Source organism: Apteryx mantelli, chromosome 38 (genome assembly GCF_036417845.1).
Source record: "Apteryx mantelli isolate bAptMan1 chromosome 38, bAptMan1.hap1, whole genome shotgun sequence".
In the NCBI taxonomy this organism is placed as follows: Eukaryota; Metazoa; Chordata; class Aves; order Apterygiformes; family Apterygidae; genus Apteryx; species Apteryx mantelli.
This window is the reverse complement of record NC_090015.1, coordinates 250,772-262,909: the sequence shown is the minus strand read 5'-3', so window position 1 is coordinate 262,909 and position 12,138 is coordinate 250,772. Positions and strand designations below refer to the sequence as shown.

At 65.4% G+C, this 12,138-nt stretch overlaps 1 protein-coding gene across 1 annotated transcript; it reads left to right on the top strand.

The window, feature by feature from the left end:
* The first annotated feature begins 4,578 nt into the window (after positions 1 to 4,578).
* Positions 4,579 to 12,047, top strand: PKMYT1 (protein kinase, membrane associated tyrosine/threonine 1). The gene is made up of 5 exons (XM_067314872.1): positions 4,579 to 4,842; positions 10,645 to 11,242; positions 11,335 to 11,508; positions 11,639 to 11,859; positions 11,963 to 12,047. The coding sequence occupies exons 1-4, from the start codon at positions 4,579 to 4,581 to the stop codon at positions 11,857 to 11,859; spliced, it is 1,257 nt and encodes a 418-aa protein (XP_067170973.1). The 3' UTR covers positions 11,963 to 12,047.
* Positions 12,048 to 12,138: the final 91 nt, after the last annotated feature.

The window sequence follows — 12,138 nt, the reverse complement described above, 5'->3', positions numbered from 1 at the left end:
GCCGGTGGTACCGCTGTCGGCCTGCTGGTCTTCCTCACCCTTGATGGGCCTTGATGGCACCAATGGCACCACTACAACCGCCGCCGGGGGTGTTGCCGATGGTACCGCCAGTGGTACCGCTGGTGGTACTGCCGGTGGTACTGCTGTCGGCCTGCTGCTCCTTCTCGGCCTTGACGGGCCTTGAGGGTGCCAATGGCACCGCTACAACCACTGCCAATGGTACCGCCGGTGGTGCTGCTGATGGTGCCGCCGATGGTACTGCCGGTGGTACCGCCGGTGGTGCCGCCGGTGGTACCGCTGTCGGCCTGCTGGTCTTCCTCACCCTTGATGGGCCTTGAGGGTGCTAACGGCACCGCTACGACCGCTGCCGGTGGTGCCGCCGGTGGTAGTACCGCTGGTGGTGCTGCTGGTACTGCCGATGGTACCGCTGTCGGCCTGTTGCTCCTTCTCGGCCTTTACGGGCCTTGACGGCGCCAGTGGCACCGCTACAACCGCCACCGGTGGTACCGCCAGTGGTACCGCCGATGGTACGTACCACTGTTGGCCTGCTGCTCCTCCTTGGTCTCGCCGGGCCTTGACAGTGCCGCCAATGGCACCGCTACAACCGCCACCAGTGGTACTGCTGCCGATGGTACCGCCGATGGTACCGCCGATGGTACCACTGTCGGCCTGCTGCTCCTCCTCGGCCACGGCAGGCCTTGACGGCGCCACTGTCAGCACCGCTACAACTGCCACTGGTGTCACTGCTGCCGATGGTACCACCGATGGTACCGCTGATGGTACCGCTGATGGTACCGCCGATGGTAGCAGCGTCAGCCTGCTGCTCCTCCTCACTCTCACCGTGTCCCGACGGCGCTGCCGATGGTACCGCTACAACCGCCGCCGCCGGTACCACCGCCGGCCTCCCGCTCCTCCTCGCCGCGTCCCGACAAGCTTAAAACCCCGCCGGGACCCCCGAATCCACAGGCGGCCGGGAAAACCCCCCGCGGGGGGACGTATAGGGGACGTATAGGGGCCCTACGGAGCTTATAGGGGGCCCTAAAACGCACATAGGGGCCATAAAGCGCCTATGGGGAGCCCCCAAATTCTCGCGGTGGCCCCCCAAAACCATATAGGGGCCCTAAAAGGCTCTCGAGGAGCCCCCGAAGCTTCGTGGTGGCCCCAAAATATATATAGGGGCTATAAGGGCCCTATAAGGACCCCCCCCAAATGGTACGGGGGGCCCCCCCCCACAGCAGCCCTAAAGACCTTAAGGGGGTCCCCAAAAACACATGGGGACCCTAAAAAACTCATGGGGAGGCCAACTGCCCCCCCCCGTGGGACCCCAAAGTCATCTGGGGGGGGTTGAAGCCTTATGGGGACCCCAAAACCCCTATGGGGACCCCCAAATCCCCTATGGAGACCCCCAAATCCCCCTGGGGGACCCCAAAAGCATCTCAGGGAGCCTCAAAGCCCTATGGGACCCCCCAAACCTGCCTGTTGGGCTGTCAACCCCCCCCCCAATGGGACCCCAAAAGACACTCGGGGGGACCCCAAACCCCCCCATGACACCCCAAAACCATTTTTTGGGGGGGCAAAGCCCTATGGGAATCCCAAAGCCTCTATGGGGAACCCCCAAACCCTCCTGTGGGACCCCAAAACCCATTCGGGGACCCCAAAACCCCTATGGGGGACCCTAAAGCCCCTTTGGGGAACCCAAATCCCCCCTGTGACACCCCAAAGTCATCTCGAAGAGGGTCCAAAGCTCTCTGGGGACCCCAAAACTCATTTGGGGACTCCACCCCCCCCCGGGGGACCCCAAAACCCCTTTGGGGCCCCCCAAAACCCCTATGGGAGACCCCAAGACCCCTTTGGGGGTCCCCCAAGCCCTATGGGGGACCCCAAATCCCCCTGTGACACCCCAAAGTCACCTCGAGGAGTGTCTAAAGCCTTATGGGGACCCCAAAACCCCTTTGGGGACCCCCAAGACCTCTATGGGGGAACCCTAAAACCACCCTGGGGGACCCCAAAACCCCTATGGGGGACCCCAAATCCCCCCTGTGGGACCCCAAAGTCACCTCGAGGAGGGTCTAAAGCCTTATGGGGACCCCAAAGCCCCTATGGGGGACCCCAAAACCACCCTGGGGGATCCCCAAGCCCTATGGGGGACCCCAAATCCCCCCTGTGGGACACCAAAGCCATCTCAAGGCGGGTCTAAAGCCTTACGGGGACCCCAAAACCCCTTTGGGACCCCCAAGACCTCTATGGGGGAACCCTAAAACCACCCTGGGGGACCCCAAAACCCCTATGGGGGACCCCAAATCCCCCCTGTGGGACCCCAAAGTCACCTCGAGGAGGGTCTAAAGCCTTATGGGGACCCCAAAGCCCCTATGGGGGACCCCAAAACCACCCTGGGGGATCCCCAAGCCCTATGGGGGACCCCAAATCCCCCCTGTGGGACACCAAAGCCATCTCAAGGCGGGTCTAAAGCCTTACGGGGACCCCAAAACCCCTATGGGGACCCCAAAACCCCTATGGGGGACCCCCAAATCCTATGAGGGACCCCAAATCCCCCCTGTGACACCCCAAAGTCACCTCGAGGAGGGCCCAAAGCTCTATGGGGACCCCAAAACCCCTTTGGGGACCCCAAAACCCCTATGGGGGACCCCCAAACCCCTATGGGGGACCCAAAACCCCCCCTGTGGGACCCCAAAGTCACCTCGAGGAGGGTCTAAAGCTCTATGGGGACCCCAAAACCCCTTTGGGGACCCCCAAGACCCCTATGGGGGACCCCCAAACCCCTATGGGGGACCCAAAATCCCCCCTGTGGGACCCCAAAGTCACCTCGAGGAGGGTCTAAAGCTCTATGGGGACCCCAAAACCCCTTTGGGGACCCCCAAGACCCCTATGGGGGACCCCAAATCACCCTGGGGGACCCCAAAACCCCTATGGGGGACCCCAAATGCCCCCTGTGGGACCCCAAAGCCATCTCGAGGAGGGTCTAAAGCCTTACGGGGACCCCAAAACCCCAAGGGGGACCCCCAAAACCCTATGGGGGACCCCAAATCCCCCCCCATAGGACCCCAAATCCCCCCCTGTGACACCCCAAAGTCACCTCGAGGGGGGGTCTAAAGCTCTATGGGGACCCCGAAACCCCCCTCGGGGGACCCCGATCTCCCCCCCCCCCACAGCCCCTATGGGGGTCGCGGGGCCTTTCCCCGGTCCTGGTGGCGGGGGGGGGGGGGGCGCCGTTTTGGGGTGAAAAGCGCCGCGTTTGGGCCGGGACACCATGGAAGCGCGGTTGGGGGCGGGGTGTGTGTGTGTGTGTGTTCCCCAGCGTGACCATGCCCCCCCCAGGGGGAAGAAATGTGGAAAAATAAAGAAAAACGGGGGAAAAAACCGGGAAAAAACTAACCGCGAGGGGGAGGGGCGGGTGCGTGAGGGGAGGCAGCGGCGGCGGCCGCCGCGGGGCACTGTGGGAAGGGGGGCGGGGCGCGCGGGGCGGGCGCGGCGGCTCCCATTGGGCCGGCGCGGGGAAGGGGGGCGGGGCGCGCGGGGCGCCGCGCCGCGCGGCGATTGGCCGGCGGCGGGGGAAGGGGGCGGGGCGGGGCGCGCGAGCGGCCGTTGGCGGGAGCCGTTGGCGGGAAGCGGCCGCGGCCGCCGCGTCCGGTACCGCTGGGGGGGGGGCGGGGGGGGGTTGTGGGGCGGGAGGGGGGGAATGTGGGGCAGGAGGGGGGTTGTGGGGCAGGAGAGGGGGGAATGTGGGGCTGGGGGGGCGCTATGGGGCAGGAGGGGGCCTGTGGGGGGGGCTGTGGGGCAGGAGAGGCCACAGAGGCTGCGAGGGGTGGGGCTGGGGGGGGGTTGTGGGGCAGGAGAGGGGGGAATGTGGGGCTGGGGGGCGCTATGGGGCAGGAGGGGGCCTGTGGGGGGGGCTGTGGGGCAGGAGAGGCCACAGAGGCTGCGGGGGGTGGGGCTGGGGGGGCGCTATGGGGCAGGAGGGGGTTTGTGGGGGGGGTTGTGGGGCAGGAGGGGGGGAATGTGGGGCTGGGGGCCGCTGTGGGGCAGGAGGGGGTCTGTGGGGGGGCTGTGGGGTAGGAGAGGGGGGAATGTGGGGCTGGGGGGGCGCTATGGGGCAGGAGGGGGTGAGTGTGGGGCTGGGGGGCGCTATGGGGCAGGAGGGGGCCTGTGGGGGGGTTGTGGGGCAGGAGGGGGGGAATGTGGAGCTGGGGGGGTGCTGTGGGGCAGGAGGGGGCCTGTGGGGGGGGCTGTGGGGCAGGAGAGGCCCCAGAGGCTGCGGGGTGTGGGGCTGGGGGGGCGCTATGGGGCAGGAAGGGGGCTGGGGGGGGCTGTGGGGCAGGAGAGGGGGTAATGTGGGGCTGGGGGGGCGCTATGGGGCAGGAGGGGGCCTGTGGGGGGGGCTGGGGGTGCGCTATGGGGCAGGAGGGGGAGGATGTGGGGTTGGGGGGGGGCTATGGGGCAGGAGAGGCCCCTGGGGCCTGGGGGTTATGGGGCTGGGGGCCCCGCCCCCTAGCCCCGCCCCTAACCCCGCCCCCTTTCCCCCCAAACAGCGCCCCCCCCCCCGGCCCCACACCCCAACCCATGCTCCCCGCCCGGCCCCACACCTCCCCGGGGGGCCGGCCCCGGCGGCGGGGGGCGGGGCCCCGGCGGCCGGCCCCGCCCCCCGCCGCCGGGGCCCCGCCCCCCTGGAGCCCCGGCCCCCGCAGCGTCACCTTCCGCCTGACGCCGCCTGACGCGCCCCCCGCCAGCCGCCTGTACGACCCCCGGCGGCCCCAGACCTTCTTCCGGCAGTGCTTCCAGGTGCTGGGGCGCCTGGGCCGCGGCTCCCACGGCGAGGTCTACAAGGTGCCTATGGGGGAGCCCCGCCTATAGGGGAGGGGCTATAGGGGAGGGGCTGCGAGGTGCCTATAGGGGACCTTCACCTATGGGGCAGGGTCTACAAGGTGCCTAGGGGGGAGCCCCGCCTATAGGGGAGGGGCTGCGAGGTGCCTATGGGGGAGCCCTATAGGGGACTGGCTATAGGGGAGGGGTCTACAAGGTGCCTATGGGGGAGCCCTATAGGGGACTGGCTATAGGGGAGGGTCCACAAGGTGCCTATAGGGGAGCGGCTATAGGGGATCATCCCTAGGGCAGGGTCTACGAGGTGCCTATAGGGGAGCGGCTATAGGGGAGGGGCTGCGAGGTGCCTATGGGGGAGCCCTATAGGGGACTGGCTATAGGGGAGGGGTCTACAAGGTGCCTATAGGGGAGCCCCGCCTATAGGGGAGGGGCTGCGAGGTGCCTATAGGGGAGCGGCTATAGGGCAGGGGCTGCGAGGTGCCTATAGGGGAGCGGCTATAGGGCAGGGGCTGCAAGGTGCCTATGGGGGAGCCCTATGGGGGAGGGGCTGCAAGGTGCCTATAGGGGAGCCCTATAGGGGACTGGCTATAGGGGAGGGTCTACAAGGTGCCTATAGGGGAGCGGCTATAGGGGATCATCCCTAGGGCAGGGTCTACGAGGTGCCTATAGGGGAGTGGCTATAGGGGAGGGGCTGCGAGGTGCCTATGGGGGAGCCCCACCTATAGGGGAGGGTCTACAAGGTGCCTATGGGGGAGCCCCACCTATAGGGGAGGGTCTACAAGGTGCCTATGGGGGAGCCCCTATAGGGGAGGGGCTGCGAGGTGCCTATGGGGGAGCCTCTATAGGGGAGGGTCTGCAAGGTGCCTATAGGGAAGCCTCTATAGGGGAGGGTCTACAAGGTGCTTATGGGGGAGCGGCTATAGGGCAGGGGCTGCGAGGTGCCTATGGGGGAGCCCTATAGGGGAGTGGCTATAGGGGAGGGTCTACAAGGTGTCTATGGGGGAGCCCTATAGGGGAGGGTCTGCAAGGTGCCTATAGGGGAGCCCTATAGGGGAGGGTCTGCAAGGTGCCTATAGGGGAGCCCTATAGGGGAGGGTCTGCAAGGTGCCTATAGGGGAGCCCTATAGGGGAGGGGCTGCAAGGTGCCTATAGGGGAGTGGCTATAGGGGAGGGGCTGCGAGGTGCCTATGGGGGAGCCCCACCTATAGGGGAGGGTCTACAAGGTGCCTATGGGGGAGCCCCACCTATAGGGGAGGGTCTACAAGGTGCCTATGGGGGAGCCCCACCTATAGGGGAGGGTCTACAAGGTGCCTATGGGGGAGCCCCTATAGGGGAGGGGCTGCGAGGTGCCTATGGGGGAGCCTCTATAGGGGAGGGTCTGCAAGGTGCCTATAGGGGAGCCTCTATAGGGGAGGGTCTACAAGGTGCTTATGGGGGAGCGGCTATAGGGCAGGGGCTGCGAGGTGCCTATGGGGGAGCCCTATAGGGGAGTGGCTATAGGGGAGGGTCTACAAGGTGTCTATGGGGGAGCCCTATAGGGGAGGGTCTGCAAGGTGCCTATAGGGGAGCCCTATAGGGGAGGGTCTGCAAGGTGCCTATAGGGGAGTCCTATAGGGGAGGGGCTGCAAGGTGCCTATAGGGGAGTCCTATAGGGCAGGGTCTGCAAGGTGCCTATGGGGGAGCCCCGCCTATAGGGGAGGGTCTGCAAGGTGCCTATAGGGGAGCCCTATAGGGGAGGGGCTGCAAGGTGCCTATAGGGGAGTCCTATAGGGCAGGGTCTGCAAGGTGCCTATGGGGGAGCCCCGCCTATAGGGGAGGGTCTGCAAGGTGCCTATAGGGGAGCCCTATAGGGGAGGGTCTGCAAGGTGCCTATAGGGGAGCCCTATAGGGGAGGGGCTGCAAGGTGCCTATAGGGGAGTCCTATAGGGGAGGGTCTGCAAGGTGCCTATGGGGGAGCCCCGCCTATAGGGGAGGGGCTGCGAGGTGCCTATAGGGGAGCGGCTATAGGGGAGGGTCTACAAGGCGCCTATGGGGGAGCCCAGCTATAGGGGACCGGCTATAGGAGAGGGTCTACAAGGTGCCTATGGGGGAGCCCAGCTATAGGGGACCAGCTATAGGAGAGGGTCTACAAGGTGCCTGTGGGGGAGCCCGGCTATAGGGGAGCCTGGCTATAGGGCAGGGTCTACAAGGTGCCTATGGGGGAGCGGCTATAGGGGAGGGGCTGCAAGGTGCCTATGGGAGAGCGGCTATAGGGGAGGAGCTGCGAGGTGCCTATGGGGGAGCCCTATAGGGGACTGGCTATAGGGGAGGGGTCTACAAGGTGCCTGTAGGGGAGCCTGGCTATAGGGCAGGGTCTACAAGGTGCCTATGGGAGAACGGCTATAGGGGAGGGGCTGCAAGGTGCCTATGGGAGAGCGGCTATAGGGGAGGAGCTGCGAGGTGCCTATGGGGGAGCCCTATAGGGGACTGGCTATAGGGGAGGGGTCTGCAAGGTGCCTATGGGGGAGCCCTATGGGGGAGGGGCTGCAAGGTGCCTATAGGGGAGCCCTATAGGGGAGCCCCGCCTATAGGGGAGGGGCTGCAAGGTGCCTATAGGGGACCGGCTATAGGGGATCGTCCATAGGGCAGGGTCTACAAGGTGCCTGTAGGGGAGCCTGGCTATAGGGCAGGGTCTGCAAGGTGCCTATAGGGGACTGGCTATAGGGGATCGTCCATAGGGCAGGGTCTGCAAGGTGCCTATAGGGGAGCCCGGCTATAGGGGACCGGCTATAGGGGACCCCTCACCTATAGGGCAGGGTCTACAAGGTGCCTATAGGGGAGCCCCTATAGGGGACCCCCACCTATAGAGCAGGGTCTGCAAGATGCATATAGGGGACTATCCATAGGGGACTGGCTATAGAGAACTGTCTATAGGGCAGGGTCTACAAGGTGCCTCTAGGGGAGCGGCTATAGGGCAGGGTCTACAAGGTGCCTATGGGAGAACGGCTATAGGGGAGGGGCTGCGAGGTGCCTATAGGGGAGCCCCTATAGGGGAGGGGCTGCAAGGTGCCTATGGGAGAGCGGCTATAGGGGAGGAGCTGCGAGGTGCCTATGGGGGAGCCCTATAGGGGACTGGCTATAGGGGAGGGGTCTGCAAGGTGCCTATGGGGGAGCCCTATGGGGGAGGGGCTGCAAGGTGCCTATAGGGGAGCCCTATAGGGGAGCCCCGCCTATAGGGGAGGGGCTGCAAGGTGCCTATAGGGGACCGGCTATAGGGGATCGTCCATAGGGCAGGGTCTACAAGGTGCTTATAGGGGACCAGCTATAGGGGGCCCCCACCTATAGGGCAGGGTCTACAAGGTGCCTGTAGGGGAGCCTGGCTATAGGGCAGGGTCTGCAAGGTGCCTATAGGGGACTGGCTATAGGGGATCGTCCATAGGGCAGGGTCTGCAAGGTGCCTATAGGGGAGCCCGGCTATAGGGGACCGGCTATAGGGGACCCCCACCTATAGGGCAGGGTCTGCAAGATGCATATAGGGGACCATCCATATAGGACTGGCTATAGAGAACTGTCCATAGGGCAGGGTCTACAAGCTGCCTGTAGGGGACCCTGTCTATAGGGACTGGCTATAGGGGATCATCCATAGGGCAGGGTTTACAGGGCGCCTATAGAGAACTGTCTATAGGGCAGGGTCTGCAAGGTGCCTATAGGGGACTGTCCATAGGGCAGGGTCCCTCCATAGGGGATTGTCTGTAAGGTGCTGCCTATAGGGGATGGTCTATAGGGACCTGGCTATGGGGCAATGTCTATAGGGGACCATGCTGAGGGCCGGCTCCTACGGCGAGGTCTATAAGGTATCATCTATAGGGCAGTGTCTATAGGGTGCAGCCTATAAAGGACAACCATGGGGTCCAGCTCCTATAGCGAGGTCTATAAGGTACCAGCTATAGGGAATGGTCCATACGGGACCAGGACGGCGTTGGGCTCATCGGCGAGGTCCACAAGGGACTGTCTATAGGGGACCGGTCTATAAAGGACTGGGGTGGCCTTTGGCTCCTTTTGGGGGGAGGTCTATAGGGGGCCTTCTATAGGGGACTGATCTATAGGGGACCACCCTGGGGTCAGGCTGCTTTGGGGAGGTCTCGGAAGGTGCCACCACGGTCAGGCTCCCTCAGGGAGATCTTTAAGGGACCAACGTGAGGTCCCAGCTCCTCCGTGGAGGTCTAGAAGGTGCCACCACGAGGTTGGGCTCCTCCGTGGAGGTCTAGAAGGTGCCACCACGGGGTTGGGCTCCTCCATGGAGGTCTAGAAGGTGCCACCACGGGGTTGGGCTCCTCCGTGGAGGTCTAGAAGGTGCCACCATGGGGTTGGGCTCCTTCGTGGAGGTCTAGAAGGTGCCACCATGGGGTTGGGCTCCTCCATGGAGGTCTAGAAGGTGCCACCACGGGGTTGGGCTCCTCCGTGGAGGTCTAGAAGGTGCCACCACGGGGTTGGGCTCCTCCATGGAGGTCTAGAAGGTGCCACCATGAGGTTGGGCTCCTTCATGGAGGTCTAGAAGGTGCCACCATGAGGTTGGGCTCCTCCATGGAGGTCTAGAAGGTGCCACCACGAGGTTGGGCTCCCTCAGGGAGGTCTAAAAGGTACCGCCATGGGTTCAGGCTCCTCCATGGAGGTCTAGAAGATACCACCATGGGTTTGAGCTCCTTCAGCGAGGTCTATAAAGAACAGGGATGGGGTTGGGCTCCTCTATGGAGGCCTAGAAGGTACCACCATGGGGTCCAGCTCCTCTACAGAGGTCTAGAAGGTGCCACCATGGGCTTGGGCTCCTCCATGGAGGTCTAGAAGGTGCCACCACGAGGTTGGGCTCCTCCACGGAGGTCTAGAAGGTGCCACCATGGGGTTGGGCTTCTCTATGGAGGTCTAGAAGGTGCCACCATGGGGTCCAGCTCCTCCACAGAGGTCTAGAAGGTACCACTACGGGTTTGGGCTCCTCCATGGAGGTCTAGAAGGTACCACCATGGGTTCAGGCTCCTTTGGGGAGGCCTGCAAGATACCACCATGGGGTCAGGCTCCTTTCAGGAAGGTCTAGAAGGTACCACCACAGGTTCAGGCTCCTTCAGGAAGGTTTAGAAGGTACCACCATGAGGTCGGGCTTCTCCATGGAGGTCTAGAAGGTACCAGGATGGGGTTGGGCTTCTCCATGGAGGTCTTAGAAGGTACCACCACGAGGTTGGGCTCCTCCATGGAGGTCTAGAAGGTACCACCACAGGTTCAGGCTCCTTCAGGAAGGTCTAGAAGGTACCACCATGAGGTTGGGCTTCTCCATGGAGGTCTAGAAGGTGCCACCATGGGGTTGGGCTCCTCCATGGAGATCTAGAAGGTGCCACCACGGGGTTGGGCTCCTTCGGGGAGGTCTAGAAGGTACCAGGATGGGGTTGGGCTCCCTCAGGGAGGTCTAGAAGGTACCGCCATGGGTTCGGGCTCCTCCATGGAGGTCTAGAAGGTGCCACCATGGGGTTGAGCTCCTTCATGGAGGTCTAGAAGTTACTACCATGGGGTTGGGCTCCTCAGGAAGGTCTAGAAGGTACCACCGTGGGTTCAGACTCCTTCAGGGAAGTCTAGAAGGTACCACCATGAGGTTGGGCTTCTCCATGGAGGTCTAGAAGGTACCAGGATGGGGTTGAGTTTCTCCACGGAGGTCTAGAAGGTACCACCATGGGTTCAGGTTTCTTCAGGAAGGTCTAGAAGGTACCACCACGAGGTTGGGCTCCTTCGTGGAGGTCTAGAAGGTTCCACCATGACCTGGCGCCCCCCTTTCCCGCCCCGCAGGTCCGCAGCCGCGAAGACGGCCGCCTCTACGCCGTCAAACGGACCCTGGAACCGTTCCGGGGCGCCGCCGACCGCCGCCGCAAGCTGGCCGAGGTGCGCAAGCACGAGCGGGTGGGCCGTCACCCGCACTGCCTGGGCCTGGTGCGCGCCTGGGAAGAGCGCGGCCAACTCTACCTGCAGAGCGAGCTGTGTCCCGGCGGCCCGCTGCGGGCGCCCGGCGACGGTGACGGCGGTGGCCTGGCCTCCTGGCGGGCCACCGCCTACCTCTGGGACCTGCTGCAAGCCTTGGGCCACCTGCACGCCAAGAGCTTGGCCCACCTGGACGTCAAACCGGCCAACGTGCTGCTGGGCCCCGGCGGGTGCCGCTTGGGCGACTTCGGGTGCCTGCTGGAACCGGGCGGGCGGCCGGGCGACGGCGCCGAGGGCGACCCCAGGTACCTGGCGCCCGAAGCCTTGCGGGGCGACCTGGGTCCCGCCGCCGACGTCTTCAGCTTGGGCCTCACCCTCTTGGAGGTGGCGGCCGGGCGGGAGCTGCCGGCTGCCGGCGACGGGTGGCAGGAGCTGCGGCGGGGACGGCTGCCGGCGGCGTTGGCGGCGGGTGAGCCACCGCGGTCCCGCCGCCCTCCTCATCCTCCTCCTCCTCCCCCGGACCCTCTCGGTTGACCTTCCTCGGCGTCTTCCTCGGCGCAGGGTTGTCTCCGGAGCTCCGGAAGCTGCTGGTGGCCATGCTGGAGCCGGAACCGGGCCGGCGACCTTCGGTGGAAGCTCTGCTGCGCACGGCGTTGGTGCGGCGGGCGGGGCGGTGGCGAGCCCTCACCCCGATTGGCCGACAAGGGCTTGCGGCGGGCGGGGCGGCTGCTGCAGGTGAGTCCCCGCCTCCACCGCGCCCCACGGCGCGGTTGCGCCCCACGGCGCGCGCCCGTCCGGCGTTAAGGCGTGGTGGCCCTCCGTAACGACGTACCCACCTGGGTGACGCCGTTCCTCTGCCCCCCAGGACGTGCGGGCCCTGCTGCGGTGGCTGTGGGGCGCGCTATGGGGCCCGGCGCGCTGGCTGCGGGCCCCGGCCACGCCCCCTCGCCCCCCACGGCCGCCCCGCCCGGGCCCCGCCGGCGACTGGGACGAAGACGAGGGCGACGAAGACGAGGGCCCTGCGCGGTGGGTGCGCAGCGACCCGGGGCGCCCCGGCGGCGCCTGGTCCGCCTCGCTGCAGGATAGGTGAGTGGAGGGGGCGGGGCTACGCCGTGGGGGCGGGGCTATGCCGCGCCGTGGGGCGCCCCATAGCTGACCCCCAACCCTGTGCCCCCCCCCCCCCCTGCAGCCCCACCTCCTTCTCCCGCCCGGGCCGCGCCACGTCCCCAGGTGCCACCTCCACCCCCCGCCACAGCCCTGCCCCACGGAGCGGCTCCAGGAGCGGGTGAGTCCCTGCCCCACACGTGCCCCCAAAACTCTGCCCCACACGTTGTCCCGCCACCCGCGACGGCTGACGGCCACCGT

Bases quoted from the DNA above. Each gene is read 5' to 3' on its own strand.
- PKMYT1 (XM_067314872.1), top strand. From the start codon at position 4,579: ATGCTCCCCGCCCGGCCCCACACCTCCCCGGGGGGCCGGCCCCGGCGG. The intron at 4,843-10,644 runs GTGCCTATGGGG...CCCGCCCCGCAG, and splicing joins CCCACGGCGAGGTCTACAAG to GTCCGCAGCCGCGAAGACGG. The intron at 11,243-11,334 runs GTGAGCCACCGC...TCCTCGGCGCAG, and splicing joins GCCGGCGGCGTTGGCGGCGG to GGTTGTCTCCGGAGCTCCGG.